This window comes from Anser brachyrhynchus, assembly GCF_964034855.1.
Source record: "Anser brachyrhynchus genome assembly, chromosome: 19".
NCBI classification, from domain to species: domain Eukaryota; kingdom Metazoa; phylum Chordata; class Aves; order Anseriformes; family Anatidae; genus Anser; species Anser brachyrhynchus.
The window spans coordinates 6,345,896-6,363,653 of record NC_137712.1 but is presented as its reverse complement, the minus strand read 5'-3'; the positions used below and the strand labels follow the sequence as shown (position 1 = coordinate 6,363,653).

General features: G+C 47.9%; 1 protein-coding gene across 2 annotated transcripts; it reads left to right on the top strand.

Annotated features, from left to right (window-relative positions):
• Positions 1–2,155: 2,155 nt before the first annotated feature.
• DOLPP1 (dolichyldiphosphatase 1) lies at positions 2,156–17,491 on the top strand. Of its 2 annotated transcripts, XM_080562400.1 has the most exons (8): positions 2,166–2,328; positions 9,083–9,183; positions 10,804–10,888; positions 11,140–11,239; positions 12,087–12,185; positions 13,500–13,628; positions 14,295–14,384; positions 14,860–17,491. In XM_080562400.1, exons 1-8 carry the CDS (start codon positions 2,253–2,255, stop codon positions 14,894–14,896), a joined length of 717 nt encoding a protein of 238 aa, XP_080418526.1. In that variant the 5' UTR covers positions 2,166–2,252; the 3' UTR covers positions 14,897–17,491. The 2 variants fall into 2 exon arrangements, with proteins under 2 accessions (XP_080418527.1, XP_080418526.1); XM_080562401.1 differs by lacking the exon at positions 12,087–12,185 and having other exon boundaries at positions 2,156–2,328.
• Positions 17,492–17,758: the final 267 nt, after the last annotated feature.

Genomic DNA, 17,758 nt, shown 5'->3' with positions numbered 1-17,758 from the left:
GAAAACTCTGGGGTTTCACTCTTTCATATTTTTTTCCCCTTGGTGGTTTGACTGTGTTTGGGTGTGGTGTGGTTAGGCTAGCAGGCTGCAATAAAGTGATAACAGAAATCCCAGTAAGGAACAGAATCTATTAAACATTGTCCAAGTTCTTATAGTATAGTTACCAGCCTCCCAGACTATGTGAAATAAACATAGAGTAAAGACTGGGCTGATATCAGAGATGCTTATCTGCTGAGCAATGCAGGAAACGCATCTTACTCTTCTGAAACAATTACAATATGTAAATACTTTCCTTTTCAAATGATACAGAAACCAGATTAAATCAGATTAAGTTGTTTGCTTCCACAGTGATTAAAATTTCATCCATACGCTTAAAAAAAAAAAAAATTAAGCTTCAGTTAGTGTTAATGCAAACCTGTCATGAACTGTGATATATGCAAATAAAATGTTCCTGAATAGGAAAATTTTTGTCTCGTGCCCCACCCAGAACATTAGTTGAAAGAGTTAAAAAGGAGTTTATCTTGGTTTCCATGGTGTCAGACTGTATACTCATTACATCTTCAGAGCAGCTTTCAGCTTTCTTATGCTGAAGGAACAGAGCAAAGGCTGCTCCGTGTATTGACACTTTCTTCTTATGTTCAGGAAGGAGTGGGTGAATATAGCAATGAAGCACACAATTTTCAGTACTTGTCATGGTACATAGATCAAATGTAATCCACTCTGCCAGCATAACTCTATATTCAACAGCTCAGAAAGGAGGAGACTTATTTAACTTGAATAATGAAAGCAGTAAATCACTCATGCTACCTTATATCGCTCTTCTGAAATGAACTGAACTTCTGCAGTAAATATTTTCTCTTTCCCAATAGAAAGACTTTAATGCTGTTCTCCTTGAAATGCCAAGAAGTGTGTCAATTTTGAAAAGGCTTTTAAGTTAACTGGACATAATTGTAATTACTACCTGAAAACTGGTGTATTATGACCGCAGGAAAAGGTATGCTTTATCAATTCTGTTATCAATTCTGAAATCTTACTTTAAGGTAAATATGTTAAGGGATAGAAATCCTAGTGTGTATGCTATCCTGAGATACAAAAAGCAAACCCCTGTCCCTTACTTTATTACTTCCTGCACAGCTTCTGCATACTTTTTTTTTTTAAACTTGATTTAACTTTGGTGGTTTGCTCTGGAGATATTTGCCTTCTAGGGGCTTTTCTGTGTAATTTTGCTTGTGTACACAGCTTTTGGAGTGCTGCACTTCTCGTGTTCTGCTTTTTGCTCAGGCTCCCTAGGTAAGTATTACTTTCTGCGGTCAAATAGGGAAACGTGTATTTAGATTTGGGCTTCAGAGTGGGTATTTTCAGTAGTCAAAGGGGGGAGGACTGGAAAGAGAAGTATTACCTGAACCAGCTGTTACCGGGCTTCTGCTGGACTTACAGGACAGGCGCAGTACCTGCAGCAGTTGTTTTAGGGAGTGAATCTGTGAGGATTTTATTTCATGGTTTAGTTTTGTGCGCGCGTGTTCACACAGGAGCTGCTGCTCGTTTACAGAGCTCTACAGGAGCCGTGGCTCTGACCACCCCCTTTCTTTCCAGCCCCCACCTTTCCAGCAGCGCTTTGCTTTATCCCTCGCCCTCCTGTGAGGACAGAACCGTTACGCTCAGCTACCGCAACAGCCCTGTAAAAACGAACCGTTACCTTTTAAAAACTTATCTTTTCCCCACCGTAGAGAGGAGGGCGATTTGTCTCTTATTTGTTGGCTGGTTCCCGGTGGCAGGCGACCCAGGTGAGGCAGCGGCTCCTCACCGTGCCACTGCCAGCCCCAGCCCGCCCTGCCCCGGCCCCTCACGCGGCGGCGGCCATTTTGGTCGCCCCCCGAGCCCCTTCCTCAGCCCCCCGCTATCCCCCCAGCGCAGCAGCCCATTGGCTAAGAGCAGGCGGCAACGGCAGCTGCTGACTGGCTAATCTGCATCGCTCCCTCGTCCAATGAGAAAGGAAGATGAGGCCCGCCTTTCTCCCGATTGGCTTCACTGCTACCTGCGCCCCCATCCCATTGGCCACCGCTACTAGCACCCTATTGGCCTCGCCGCTCCCCGGCTTGGATTTTTAATTGGCTGCCCGCGGGTTGGCCGGCGCCTCACCTGCCGCTTAACTCCATTGGGCCGCCGCTCTGGCCTCCCCCGCCCATTGGTCGCGCCGCCCCTTAAGTCCGCGGCGATTGGTTGCGGTGGCCCCGGCCCGGTATCCGGGTAAGATGGCCGCAGTCGGCGAGTGCTCGCTCCCCGCTCCGTGGCGGCCGCTCTCCCTCACCCACGTCGAGTACCCGGCAGGTAAAGCCCCGCGTCGCCCCCTCCCCCCGCCGCGCCGCTCCCCTCAGCGGCGCCCCGCGACCTCCCCCCCCCACCCTCAGAGAGAGCCGGGCCGGTCGCTGCGAAATAGTGAGCCATTGAGCTGATAGCCGGAGGCGGCGGGGCGCGCTTGCGCGATGGGGGGCGCTGCCAGATAGTGAGCCACAGTTTGGGGAGGGGGGGAGGAGAACGGGGCGCTGCGCATGCGCACTGCGAGGGGCGCCGTGCCCCGGGGGCTGAGGGGCTGGGGGGGGGGCGTCCTCATGGCGCTGCCTGTCGGCGACATGGCGACACGGCGACATGGTGACACGGCGACATGGCGTGAGAGGGCGAGGCCCTACCCGCCCTGGGGCGGCCGCCACGGCAGTCTCAGTGGTGCTGGTGGTCTTGGGGAGCTCCTGTTGAGGCGCCTCGTGCGGTGCTGCTGTGGGGGCAGGCTGCGGACCGGGTGCTTTTGGTGGCTTTTTGCCGAAAAGTAGAGAAAAATCAGCCTGTGAGGTGCGGGTCCTGGCTGGTCGGAGCCCGAACGTGGGGTTAATGCTCCTGGCTGCTCCCTCACCTGCCATAAAGCGCTGCCGCGTGCCCTTTGCCTCAGTAGCCGGGCTTCAGCTCCTGTGGAAGCTGCCCTCAGAAGCACAACGCCTCAAACTTACAGAGCCCTCAGGGGTCTCCGGGACCAAAAGTACTGCTTTAGCCACGAGGCCTGGGACACGATGGCACTGAAAGGATTTGGAGCGGGAAATACAGTCCCGGTGCCACCGGCACGGCTGGTTTGTAGGGTTTTCCCTGACGCTTCTGTGAAACGCTGACATTTCCTCGTCTGCCTTGTGTTTTCCCTCACCCTGTACGATCTTCTGCTGTCCCTTCTCAGAGTTATTCATGTGAAAGTTCAGGAGGGGAGGGGGAATAATCTTCCCTGTAATGCTGGTAGATTCCTCTTATGTCCTTATTTAAACCTGGTGTTATACACAGTGTGTCTTACGCGCTATTTGTTGGGTTGGTTTGGGAAGCGAGGGTGCTGGAAGTCTGCAGGCTTCGCTGCACGAGGGCTGGCTGTCAGGTCTTAAAGAACGTGGCAAGTTGATTATTTTCTCTCTGCGTTCACTGCTTTTATACAGGCCAACACAGAAGGTAACTGTGTAGGACAGGTAAATCACCACCAAGGTTGGGGTTACGTGTTACGGAGCGTAGTGTTTGGCTTGGATAGAATACGTGATGCTGGAAGCCCGTAAAATGGAGAAAAAAGGCTAAAAATTAAAACAGCTGGAGGTACAAAAGTCTTAATTTACCTTCGTCTAGAAAAATGAGTTGCAGCAAGATGGTAGGTCTGATACTTTCCCCTGGATCTGGGGAGAGCGCTCTAACTTTATTTAGAAAGCTGTTTGTGTCCTGTCTGTGTAGGGCTTTTGTCCAGGTCCATAAAGCTGCTAGATAATACATTTATAAAATAACGATGCTGGCAGTATGCTCGGTACAGTGGAATTAATGTAACCCCGTGCTAATAGAGAGGGATGGAATGAGAAATAGATCCTGCTTTTACCGACATCAATTATTAAACCGTCTCGGCATGACACACGTGGCTGTGTGGCGAACTCGCTGCCTCTCGGCCGGTCCCTGAGGCTGCTGAGCCGCCGTGGCGACTGGCTCTTAAAATCTCTCCTTCCTGAAGGCTTGCAGTGCAGAACGGGTTTTGTTCCTGCTTTCATCTGCCTCGAGCGACGGGCGCTTTTGCTGCGACCAGCTGAAAATCAGTCGGTGCTGATTTCTGACAGATGAAGCCCTGCTCTCGGGCTTCTGCTTGTGATCGTGGAAGGGACAGGTGCCTCCAGGAGGGTGCTCGTCCTTCCTGTCTCCGTCTGCCGTTCCCTTGTCGGTCGTGGTATTTCAGGCACTCCAAGCACCCATCCTTAGCGCTTGCTTGGCTGCTCGGTCTTCGGGGCTTTCTGCAATGTCAGCTTTGAGCGAGATCAACTGAGAAACAGCAGATAAACGCTGTGGTGGAGTTGCCTGCAAGTGCTCTGAGCAGTGTTTTTGAGACGGAACTGGAAAATTATTGATAGAGCATGTCAAAAATCAAACTTAGAGAGAAGAAACTATCAATGCAGCATTACCTGACAGTGCATTAAACCGTGCTGCTGAGGAGGGTGGTCTTTAAAAATGCTCTCGCTTTTGGGAGCGGTCGGTCCTGGTGCTTTTCTTAGCAGCAACTGTGCTTTTTTGTGAGATTTGGCATGGTGTCGGGCCTCTGGCACTAGGTAGGCAGGGATAATGCTGCTTCTGTCTGTTTTCCAGTAATGAGCTGGTGATGGCATCAGGATTGTTATGCCCTTTATGGGTATGTAAAAGCCATACTCCGAATGTGGCTAATTGCTCTTTGAACCTATTTCCGCTTTGGATCTCTACCGTTGGCACTGAGCTCTGTAATTTAATGGTGTTTCTTTTCTGCTTTTAAGTCCGCCGCTCAGTAATTTCACTGAACGCTCTCTGTTTTGTGTTCAGTGAGAGGTGACAAATGTTTGCTGTCCGTTTCCCCAGATCATTCATGATTTTACAGAACTGCTGTATTCTCATTTTCCCTTTTCAGCTGAAAATCTGAGTTACTCGATGTTTTCTGAGCAGCTGCTGTTCCATTCCTGCTATCTTTGTCTACTTTCTATTTGCCTTTCCTGTGTTTATTGCTCCTTTTTTCAGATGGTGCGACAAGAATCGTGTAATAAATTTGTTGTAGTGCTGTAACAGTGACTTTCGTTCTGCTCTTAAAAATGTTCTTCTTGGCTTATTGCTGCAGAGCATTGGATGCTGCTCTGGAGGTATTGTGCTTACACAAAGCCAGAGATGACTTTTTATTTATTTTTAAACAGCTAACCTAAGTCCCATCACCGTGTCTGTGTAGTTAGGGTTGTTTTTTCCCGTATGCATTACTTTGCATGGGATGACTTTGTGTTGCAGACTTAAAACTCATCTTCAGGGACTTCCTGTCTGTAGGGTGAGTTTCACTGGAGAGACACCGAGTTCCTGCTCTGTTTGTTTTTTATTATTATTTGGAGAAAAAAAAACACAACTCCTCTCTTCAGCGCAGCTGGGATTCTTAAAGCTCTGCGACCTTCTGAGCCTTCTCACGTCGGACAAACTGCAAGGAGAGAACCCTGGAGAGGCAAACCCCTTCTCTGCAGGGCGACAGAATCTTCCTCACGTGTTGAAGGATTTCTAAGATGAGGCAGAGCTGGAGAGGCAAGCGTGCACCATCAGCCGATGAGAGAAATGACGTGTCAGAGCAAAGGCGCTCGCTCCGTGCGTGTGTTTCGTGCTCAGTTCTTGGCTGTTCAGCATCAGCCTGCGGTCCTCTGCTAACGGCTGGTCTGCCAGCCCTTGCTGTGACTTCTGCTCGGGGTGCTGGCTGCCCAGCTGGGGCTCGTTTCACACCTCAGCACTATCTGTTGAAAGAAGCTCACTTGTTTGGCGTCTTCAGCGCTGTGCCGTGTGTTTAATCTTCCAGCAGAAGCTTCACGTCTGCGCGCCGTGTGCTGGAATTTAAAGCTTCCTGAAGATATTTGTATTGTTCCCCGGCTCGTGATATCAGGATACGTGCAAGGAGAGGAAATGACGATCCATCGGGAGTATCTGCCGGTGTAAACATGCGTGAAACGAAATAAAGCTGTCCTTGTCTGCGCACCTCGCACGCGTGCATCTCGACAGAACATATGACCAGCGACAGCGCCGCAAATAGATGTTTCAGTAGGAAGCGGCGGTGGTAAAGCCAGATCTTGTGGTAGGATGTGGTTAGCGCTGTCGATTCATATTTCTGTTGTGTACAGGTTAAGCTGGTGTGGTAAACCTTGCATGTTTCCCTTGAAAGAACGCTGGGTAAAATGTTGAATTAGAGCAGAAGTAGGTGTAGAATGGAGGCTGAAGAAACAGCGTGCTGCTGATCTGCGGATGCTGTTTCATCCGTTTCTCTCTCGAATCCCTAAAATGAGGCGGTTAGGTTCTCTGCTTTGCATCCTCATCCCCAAATAATGCCCAGGGAAGGTAGGGCTTCAAATAAGCAAAAGTAAAACAAAAAAAATCAACCCAGACCGTAAACAGATTTTTCTCTTGCAATTTCCAAAGGTTCTGGTGCTTTCGGCGGGCTCTGCTCTTGTAGGAATTTCTTTCTATTCTCAAGCTGAAGCAAAATGAAGAAAAAAAAATACCTTTATAGAAGGGTAAAGGGGAACCTGCTTGCTAGGTCTGAGTGGACTTAGAGCTGCCAGCTCTCCTGCAATTCCCGGTTCCCTGGGAAGAGGTCTGCGAGCATGTGGAGTGGGAGAGTGGACAGCAGTGACCCAAGGCATCACCTCCGGGGCTGTGGGAGCGCCGTGCAGTGGTCAGAGCACGTTTATGGTGTTAGTGAGTTTCTGGTGGAGTTTCCAGGGCAGAGCTGAGCCTCCAGTTAATGCATGGCTGCTTATTTGCCTCCTCACCCAGAAAAAGCAGCTTCAGAATGCGACTGTGTTTGGTTGCTGCTGGCTACAGTAATCTGAAATATTATTAGTGCCACCTCTGTTCCGTTTCAAGCGGACAGTTGAAATGTTTGGGGAGTTACGGTGTGCAGAGCTGTGGCTGCCCGAGTAAAGGACGCGGTGCTCTGCCTGGAGGCGGTGTCTGGGGCGATGGTTTCTGCTCCTGGGCTCGGTTCGAGTGAGGGATGTGTGCCGCTGAAGTCTGGGGCGGGATTTACTGGGTGTGCTAGATGGTAACATGATGGAGGATCTGGAGCTGGATGTTGCCGATGCTATTTAAATTAAAGACTGCCTCCTTATATGTTCTTCCACCATCTGTGCCAGTCGTAGAGCCCTCCCAGAGGATAACTGATCGGGGTTGGTTATTGCCTGACAAAATCACGTCTTGGTCTTAAAGACCAAAATCTTTGCCTACCGTGGATTAGCAGCGTGCATGACCTGAACCACGCTGATGCCTCGGCGGGGAAATCTCTCACTGATGCCACGGGAACTCAGGCTACGGGAAATACTCCTGAAGCTTTCGGGGTGCTTTTGGTTGTCTGATCATGAATTTCCTCTTCGTTTGAGACAGGTTTTGTTTCGCAGAGTGTTTGGGATTCATGCAGAGCCGTAAGGGGCTTGATTCGCCGTGGCTGGGCAGCTGGGGCAGTACCGCGAGCACGCAGTGGATGTAGGAGCAACGTGTTGCTGTTGTGCCGTGGCGGTGCGCGGAGCCTGCCTGACGCAGGGCAAACTGGCCGTAGGGTGGAAGAAAAGTTTCCAGTCCAGGGTCTTCCAACACTTTTCACCTTAAAAACAAAATATAACCACGCTCCAGCGAAAACCTGCTGTTCTTGGGGTTTCGTCCTCCAATTCCTCCTGATTTCCCCAGGGTCACGAACTAAAACTACCCCGAGATCCCCTTGATTCTGCCGGTACCCAAATCTAGTGCAGCCTGGAACGGAAGAGGAATCTGCGTGCCGTACCTGATGCAACCACAGCTATGTGGCAATAACAGCAGTGGCGTGAACTTTGTAGCAGTGCAGTGCCATTTTTTTCCCGCTTGCCGTGCTCAGAGGGTGAGGTTAAAGTCTGCTGTGCCAAGAGCCATTTGAAAACGGGCGCGCAGGCCGGGGTGGAATTGATCAAGGAGTGTGTCCGCAGCTCAGCCTTGCAGCACCGTCCCATCCTGCTTCCTTTCTGCGAGGAGGGAGGAAGGATAATTTTACGGGGGGGGGCTCGTCCTTTTGTGTGCAGCCGTGGGATGAAGAAAACGGGGTTGTGAAAAGCAGCATAGGAAGCCCCCGTCTCCTAAACTGCCCACCGGGTTCGCTCGGTGTTTGTTGCAGCGGCGGTGTGGTTAAAGGTTCTCTGCTCTCTGCGGTCTCTCTCCTGGTCGTGAGTTGCTGAGCTCGGAGCAAAGTGATTTGGTCATTTGCTTCCTCAGAGTTTGTGCTGGTATCTTCCCTCCAAATACTTCTGAGTGTCCTTTTTCAGGGAACAGAGACAGGAGACTTGGCCTGCAATGTATTACTCTTTACTTACGTTTGCCTCCTCCTCCCTCTGTGACAGTGGCGGAGGAAGAGGTGTGTTTGCGGTGCCTCATGTCCTCTTGGGAGGTCCCGGCACTGCTCCCCAGTTCTCCCTGGGGATGGCTGGACGCTTGCTAGTCGGGGTGGGGGCCTGAAGGCACTCCTGTATGGTACAAGTGGGCTGCTGGTAAAAAAGCAGTCTCCTTTTTTTTTCCCTCTCCTCTTTCATCTCCTGCAATGTTTAGCTCTTTATTTCCTCCCCGTGCTGCTAATGGCAGTGTTGGTGCAGACACGTGGTGAGACAGATTAGGGAGCTGATCCAGCTGAAAAGGAACCCGCTTTAGGAAGGTAGCAGGGAAGGATTCGTTTGGGGAGTGTTTGCTGGTAATTGCCGGGGCAGGGAGAGGCGATGTGAAGGGAGGGGAGGGAAGGAGCCGCCCCTGCCGCAGCAGCATGTGCTCGTGCTGGATTACAGCGACCCCGGGCCCACACCCGTGGTCACTGCTCTGAACTGGCTGGCGGTAAGCTCGAGGTCCTCTCCCCCCTGCTTTTGAAAGCCACACGTGAGCACTGCTGCCGTTCTCGCCTCGGCTCCCGTTGGGCTCAAGCAGTGCTCAGTGCGGAACGGAGCCCGGCTGCAGCGCTCTCAGTGACCCGGGCACCAGCTGGCCTGGTGGCAGGTACAAGTTCAAGCTGACTTGTTTCTCTCGTTTGTTTCCCTAGGTGATTTCTCGGGTCAGCTTTTAGCTTATTTGAGCCTTGGTCCGATATTCATTATTGTTGGCTTTGTAACGCTCATCATATTCAAGAGAGAGCTTCACACGGTGAGTCCTCCTCTCCCTCCCAGCTTCTCCTTACGACAGAAATCTTTTCATTTATGGCTCGCTGCTCCTGTATTTACACTTCTTTTTGTTTTAAAGAGCCAGCTTAGGTAAGGTGATCTCCTGTCAGCAGCAGGAGACCCTGTCACTTGTAACAGGTTAAGTCTTTGCTGACATTCTGTTACTCTGTGGTGTATTTTGGGCATTAGCTGTCTACAAACATCAACGGGAGATGTCTGAGAAACTGAAGAATGCTGTTGCAGGGTGGGAAATAGCATTTCTACCTTGTCCCTAGATCCAGCAGGATTCCAGCATCAGTGGGTTTTGTGAGCTGGGCAGGGCATGCAGGAAAGTGTCTGTAATTCAGTAGGATGTGCTTTCTTTGAACCGTACTGAGGCACGAAATGGGGTCCAAAATAAAACCTACAAATTCCCAAGGGAGTGGATCTACCTGTAAGGGCTGCTTCCCAGCTGCGCGTTGAACAGCAGGGACAGAATTGATTCTTGCTTCTGTCCCAGGGAGCAACGAGGGACTCCTTTAATGCATAATGCTTTGTCTGCTCTGCCAGGTAGTTGGGAATCAGTGTCATGGCTAAATTCCCTTCAGGAGGTATAAACTTCTGACATTTGCCCTCAGTAAACAGATAAAACGGGGCCAGCAAAAGGCTTTTGGCAGCACATTTCCAATACGAGGCCGTGGTGTCATGGGAACCAGTGGCCCAAGGGACCTGGGAATGGGACTTGTAGGTTCTAAACGGCTGCTAGCTAGAGAGGCAGCTGTTCATTCTAGGCAATCCAAAGGGTTTTTGTCAGCCCAAGAGAATAAGCTGGAGTAACTCATCACAAACTCGTGGGTTTTTGAGTACCCGGCTTGTTATGGATGGTGGTGATGTGGCAAGCCTTGAGGTTGGTTCCCAGTTCACGGAGAAGTCCTCGCTGAGCCGGGGTGAGGTGCCAGCTGGCTTGCAGCAGCCTAACCCGTAGCTCAGGACACAGGGTGGAAAATTGCTTCATCTGAAATGGGACTGAGTGTGAAGGAGTCAGAGGATCACCACCAGCTGGGAATTCGGTCACAGCAGCGGGACTAATTTAGGGGAGGTGGATGGACTGTGCAATGACAGCGAAAACAAATGCTAGCAGGCTGTCTCAGCTCAGAACGTGACTTCATTTACAGGAGCTTCAGGATGAAAAAAAACATTCACAGAGGGAAAAGAGAAAACCTAAAAAGTTTTTTCTTTTGGCTGGTTACCCGAATAACAGGGTGTGTGCTCCCCCTGTTGGTCGCAGTGAAAGACAACCCCTAGAAACCTGCCCTGTCGGGACACTCTGCTTTCTGCGCTTGCCGATGGGAGCATACAAATGTTGTTGCTGTACGGTGTCATTTTTGTCTGTCTTTGTGAATCATCTGCTGAAAAGCTGTGTGTACACAACGTGGCGCCAGATACACAAAGCAGGCTGAAAAACAAATGCTTTTCTTCCTCTGCTAGAGAATGGCGAAGCTGTCGGTTACAAGTCTAGTAGATGAAAAATAGAAATGCACGGTTTGGGGTTTTCTTAACAGAGGGAGCCTGGTAAGTAGATGGATATTTTAAATAGGATGACACAGTTGTCTTGCCTTCACAGATCTCTTTCTTGGGAGGGCTGGCATTCAACGAGGGAGTGAACTGGTTAATAAAAAACGTTATCCGGGAGCCACGGCCTTGTGAAGGTATGGTATGGCCCGTCGGTGTCACGGTGTTGGTTCCTTTCGAGTGGAATGATAATTGTGGGGTGTTGGAGGGCACTTTCCCCTTTGCCTCGTGTTGGCTTTGGATGTTTGGGTGTAAGAAGGCTGGCAGAGATGTGTCCTGTGAACTCGTGTGCACAGCCCGGTGGAGTGGTTTGGCTTCACCTTTGGAGTGTTCCAGCTGCTATGTACGGAGTAGACCTTGACCATACTCTTTCTTCTTCTCTTCCCAGAAGCCCATTCAACAGTGACCACAAAATATGGGATGCCGTCCAGCCACTCCCAGTTCATGTGGTTTTTCTCAGTCTATTCATTTCTGTTCCTTTATTTAAGGTAAAAATTCACTGTCAGGTTTTTGGCTGTTAGTACGTTGAAACACGTCAAATAGATGGCTCCCTTGCTGCGCGCCGCTCCAGCACGCGGCAGAATTAAATCTGAGGCCCTGCACAGTGCTGTAACTAGGGCGGGTGGAGCATGTCTATCCGAATCTGAACGTAGGACTCTGCTTACCACTGCCGAAAAGGGAAGGATAGGGGTGGGCCTCCTGCTGCCTGTCTGGGTACAGGTCTCCAGATTTGCTTTTATAAGCCACGATGACCCACCAGCGTGAAGGAAGGGGCGGGGAGGGCGTGGAGGGAGGAGGAAAGAAGAGCTGCTTTCTCATGTGTCTACTCGGTTTCGTCAGCGGGGTTGTCTGCAGTCTTTTAGGTAATACCTCTCGCCCACTTGCATGACCTCGCAGTCCATCTCCTGTACCGAGTACTGTCTTCTTCTGCTGTGCTGTGCTTTCCTGAAATTCTCGCTGGGGCATGGCTCTGTCTTGTGGCTCCAAGCGTGGAGGAAGACAAAGCTCCCGGTTCCTCCTGGCGTTGTGGGTGATGGAGGACTCCGTTTCTGCTCCCTGTCGCATATGCTCAGCACGTGTCTTTCACATCAGCTGCGGTAATTGCGAGCATTCTGCCTTCCATCACACTGAGTGCTGATAATAGTTGGAGAAAGAAGTATGGCTTTCTGGCTTCTCTTTAACTGCTGCCAGCAGGACAGATTGATGCTGGGATGATACCGAGCTGCCCTTGATCCCTCGGAGTAGAGCTTTCCTAGGGTTTTGGAGATAGCGAGAATAGATACGAGGACTGCTCAGCTTCCTGCCACTGTGCTAATGGCTCTCCATCTCTTTCAGAATGCACCAAACAAACAATGCGAGGTTTCTGGATTTACTATGGCGACATGTGCTGTCCATCTGCCTCGTCACAGTGGCTTTGCTAGTCTCATATAGTAGGTATGGAGCAATTGTTTGTCTTATGCTCTCATACAGTCCTGTGGCCTCTAACAGCCAGCAGACCTGCCGTTCTGTATCCCGCCTTTCCGATCTAATTCTCAACGACTGCGTTGTTCAAGCGAGAGCTTTGCGGAGGTTGCTGCGTTGCCATGAGCCCCTTTAAATACCCAAACAAAGGTGCTACATGTGTGGTGCTTCACAGGTGCCTTTATGGAACCCAGGATCAGCTGAGCCTGTACCAAGTCTCCGTCGGCTCCGTTGCCGTGCTCTAGCCTCGCTGCCTAGCCCTCTTTCCAGCACTAATCATGAAAGCATCGCACCATGCTTTGGCACACCAGCATCTGCAGCATGTGGACTGCTACAGTTGGTCAAACTGATTTTGTTTTGCTTGAGCATTAGATAATACAGACGCGTATAGCTGTCTGACTTGCAAGATTTAGTTACATTAACATGATGAACAAAGAAAATGAAGTTTTGATGATTTTTTTTCCTTTAGTAGACAATATAATGAGCTCCAGTGGTTGGCAACCAGACAGATTCAAACTAGAAATCAGGCCATGTTTTCCCCAGAAAAATAATTACCTGTTGGCACAGCTGACTGTATACTAGAGCTGATTCCTTATTACTGGTTATTTTTAAAATTGTCAGGACAATTTCATAAAAGATGGTTGGTCTGATTCAAATAAAAAGTAATTTGAGGAAATTCGTTGGTCTGTGCAAGGTAGAAGGCCAGCTAAGATGATCTTAATGGCCATGATAAATGGGTGAAAAGAATTTTGAATGTGACTCATGTAGCTCTTGTGCAGGGATAACTTAAATCATTAATGCAGCTTTCTGGCTGGCTGCAGTCACAGTAGCTGCTCTGTAGTAGTGCAGCCTTTGTGTTGTCACGCTTCAGAGCTGCAACATCAAGGCAAAAATGCTGTCTGTTCTTGAAAGTTTTTAAGCTCCAGCTCTGGTGGTTTGGGGGGGACTTTTTCTGCTGCTGGCTTTGGAGAAGTCTCTTGTGGGAACCAACGGCAGCAGTTCTTCAGTAATCCAAAGATATGTGGAGAAGAATGTGGAGGATTATTGAGTTAAACTCAAATTAGAAGTGCCCTAAGCTGAAACTGCTGTAGCAGGGAAGACTTTTTCCCAATCCCCCCCCCCCCCCCCCTTTTTTTTTTTACAATGAAAACTTAAGTAAAACATCCACTTCTAACATCTGGAGGATAACTTCTTCAGAGCTTTGGAGGGTCCAGTGAAACATCAGCCCTTGAATCATGCCTCCTTTGGCTTTAAAGTCTGTCTGGTGACTTTTCTCTTCCACTGCAGGGTTTATTTGCTTTACCACACCTGGAGCCAAGTCTTATATGGAGGTGTGGCAGGAAGCATTATGGCCATAGCCTGGTTTGCCTTCACACAGGAGATATTAACTCCTCTCTTCCCAAGGATAGCTGCGTGGTAAGTCTCTCTATTTTGTGAAGGTTTTATTCTTTCAAGTCTGCATTTCTTGGATCACTGTTTTGCTCGTTACGTGAGCTTCTTGAAATAATCCAATAGCACAGATGAAGCACAAATCCCTGACAAAAAAAAAAATAAGACTTCTGTGAACTGTGTTACACACAGAAATGGGAATTCCTGGGTTCTGTTCCAGCTTTGTGTACTAACTGTTGTGTAGCTATGTAACTTGTTCCTCTATGTTTTCTTGTGTATGCCTGTCCAAAAAGCACACACCCTTGCCAGATATGGGAGAGAGAGGACATTTAAGTACCATGTTTGAAGGCCCTACTAAAAGTTATGGGATGTGGCAGAGTATTGGTTAAGGATAACTTTTGAACCATAACAGACCTTAATCAGTTTAATAACCAAGTGAGACTGTAAAGCCATTTAAACGTAATGGAGTCCAGAAATGTTATATAAGGAATGAAAAAACAGTATTTTTTCTTTGATGAAATTTAATAAGGAGCCTTCTTCACAAATGGAAGGATAATAGGAAAGTAATGTTAAATTTGAATGAGAATTTATGCGGTGTGGCTGTGTTGTTTTGTTTTTTGTATGCTGATCAAAATTAAGGTAGAGAAAAAGCCTAATTATTTCACCCCTTTCCACCCCCTTGTCTGTTTTCAGGCCAATTTCAGAGTTCTTTTTAATCCGAGACACCAGCCTCATTCCTAACATCCTGTGGTTTGAATATACAGTCACAAGAGCAGAGGCGAGGTAAGTGATCTGAGGGGAGGAAGATCTGTAGCTGGGGTTACTCGTTAGGTGTAGTTACTATTTGCTAATACGCAGAGAGCTGCTGCGGATAGAACAGTGGGGAGTAAAGAAACACCAGGTTGTGAGTTAACTACCAGATCTGGAAGGCGAGTCTGTTCGGGAGCATTTGAGATTAGCGTTTCATTTAAAAAAATCATTATTTCAGCTCCCCAGCCCATGTTGTTTGCCAGCAGGTGTTTATAGTCTCACATCCACACGTCAGTTTGTGGGCACTTAAGACGTGTTGGCTGTTCTGGGACTGTAAAGGGCAGGAAGGACTGATCTGCCCGCAGAGTACAGCGGGGCAGCTTTATTTTTGTGTGCAACTAAGCAGAGCCTTACTTTCATTGTGTCTTTTGCCCGCTGGTTTGTCACAGTTCACTGATGCGGGGTTGGGGCTGGCTCCCTCACCCTGCCCTCTCTTTTGACGTTGCAGAAACAGACAGCGCAAGCTGGGGACGAAGCTCCAGTGACTCGGGAGGTGTGGGGACCAGCGCGCGCATTTTGATGGAGACAGACAAGAGCAGAGACCTGGGAGCAGCAAGGAGCCTTTTAACAGATGGACCAAAGGAACAGGCAGGGACCATACCCAAAACCTGAAAGCCTTTGCTCTGCTTTAGCAGCTAGCTGGATGCTCCCTGATGCATGTGGGACCGTGCAGGAGTAGAAACTCATTTTCAACACAGATGCACATTGCCGGTTGGAATGTACCATCGTGTCTACGTCAGGGGAGGGGGGAGACAATGTCTGGTGTCATGTTTGGGGGAGGGAAAACCAAAAATGAATCGTTTCTGTGACTTTTTTTCTTTTTATTTTTTTTTCTTCAGCATGAAATATACACACTATTTATTTTTTTAAACGGAGCTATTGTTTTTGGGGTGGGTGAGGCATTGTGTGTTTTGTTTTGCTTTTTGTTCGGGTTTTTCTTTTTGGAAGAAGATGACAAAACTAATCTCCAGTTGGTCATGCTTAATTAGGGCTTTTAGTTTTGAAAAATTTCTCAAGAGGGGAGGGGAACTAAGATGGTGTAACATAGGTAGAAGGGAGAGGAAGGTTTTCTTTTCCTTTCTGCCACCGGTTTGGGAGATCAAATTCAATTCCAACTGCACTTTGTATAGATAGAAAGAAAGCACTAAAGATTTGATTTTTAACACTAGTGATGGTTCTGTGGGGAAGCCTGCACGGATTCCATTAAGGGGAGTGTGTGTGTAAAAACAAAGGAAAACCGAAATACACTGATATATATATTTTTTTTCCACTGCTGCTCCTGGTGTGTAATTAGCAAGGCTGTCTTTCTCAGAATCTCTTCTAGGTGGCAAGATTACCATACATATCTCATGTTTATTTCATCTCTTCCTTTATTCTTTTATTACCTCAGGGTTGCTGGGATCTGTACAGCTTCTGTTGTTGTACTTGGTGTGCTACCGATGGCGCTCGAAAGCCCATTGGTTATAAGCAATGCTATGCTCCAATAAGTCAGCCCAAAGCCTTACAAAATTCAGTTGCTAGTCTCTGTCTTAAGCACTGGATTTTTATTTTATTTTATGTTTTTGTTAAAGCTTAAGGGAGGGATTTTTTTTAAGAATGAACAAAGTGACAACCATAAAGAAATAATAAGGTGAACAACTAATAACTAGCTCAGTTGCTGTTTGAATTTTCTGAAGTCTTGTTAGAGTCCAGTTGTGAACTCAGTAGTGAGCTTATTTTAGCAGCTACTCCTACCAGTTCTTACAGGGGGTTGTTTGGGGTTCTGCAGGCATAATCTCGAGTGCCAAACTCCTGCAAGCAAGTTTTGCTTTCCATCCTTCTTCCATTTTGATTCCTTGTTTGGCCAGTCAGCTCTCTGGATGCTGTGTCTCTGTGGGAGTGTGCCTGCCATCTGTGTGTGCTCCAACTTCAGTGATCCATGAGTTAACCTGGCAAGGGCTATACTCAACGTGCTTCAGGGCTGTGCATGGACACTTTCTGTATTTCTAGTATATAATGCAGCAGTTCAAGTGTAACTATGGAGAAATATTTATTCAAAGCACAATTGACTTGAACTTTCACAGATAAAGGACAGCTTCTGAACTGGCTCAAAGGTCATCGGTGTGCCTTCGATGCAGTCATGTGAGCAGAGGTAAAATGACTGTCACATCTCAGTCTTGCTGCCTGTTTTACTATCTTCACTTTAAACAGACTCCTGCATTATAAAGCTGCTTGAAGTGAGATGTATTTCTGTTCACCTTGGTTTTGATATATATTTATTTTTTTTAAGTTTTCATCTGTGCCTGTTGCCATAGGAATTTGTGTGTTCATACGGAGTGGGAGTTGGCTGCTGTAGAAACTGTTGGACAACCAGAGTATTAACTGTAGAAAGTAGTGATCCTGATCTAGGAGATCAGGAATTAAGCTGTTTAAGCTTGTGTGTTCAGGTAGCTTTGCATAGTAAACTGTTTTTCACTTGCATCAAACCAGATTTAAGAACTGTTTAGTTTTTTTTTTCCCCCGTAACATAAGCAGTCCTGTTTCTGTTAACATCTGAAGGACCTGAGCACTGGATCTGCTTTGAAGGTGTATCAGAATAAAGAGGCACCTTACAGCTTTCACAAGGACATTCAGTCTGACTTAAAATAGCTCTATTAAAATTGGGACAGGACATCAGGTAGGCCATGTGACATGGCGGTACCATATGTTTGAATCTGAAAGCTGGTACTAATCACTTACTACTTGCAAACCCAATTATTTTCTCCTTGTATCTCTTACAAGTTAACTTACAAAGCAAGAAAGAGGATCACAGCTCTCTTTCCCAAGGACAAGGTTGAAAGAAGACTGTTTAAAGAGTGACTAGCACTTTCCCAGCTTCTTGTAAGCTGTTTTGAAAGACAGCTGGAAAAATTGTGTGGAAGCACCAATTGAACTAGAGCACAGGGAAGAGATTGCATCTCCTCATGGAGAGCAGTATAACGTACAAAGCTGTTCCTCTTCACGTTGCCTTCAAACCCAAGCTCCCTACAGTAATGCTTAGGAGTAAGGGAGGGAGAAGAGCTCTTGTAAGACTCTGTAATAAACTCTCCTGTGTTCTGTGATCTGTTTGTTATCTGCATCTTCTGCCTGCTCTTCCTGTACCTTTCCAGAAATACTTGCAATACTTGGTGGTAGAAATTTGTTAGTGATCCCATGGATTTTTCTTAACTAAATGGTGCTGTGCAGGAAAAAGATTCCGGCTCTGCCTTATTATCCTATACTTGTACGAAGTCTCCTGCCACTAGTTTCTAAAACATTTCCTCTGGAATAGATGGCTTTGCAAACAGATGCTTTCAAGTTCCTCCCCTGTACTCAAGGGCTGGATGGAG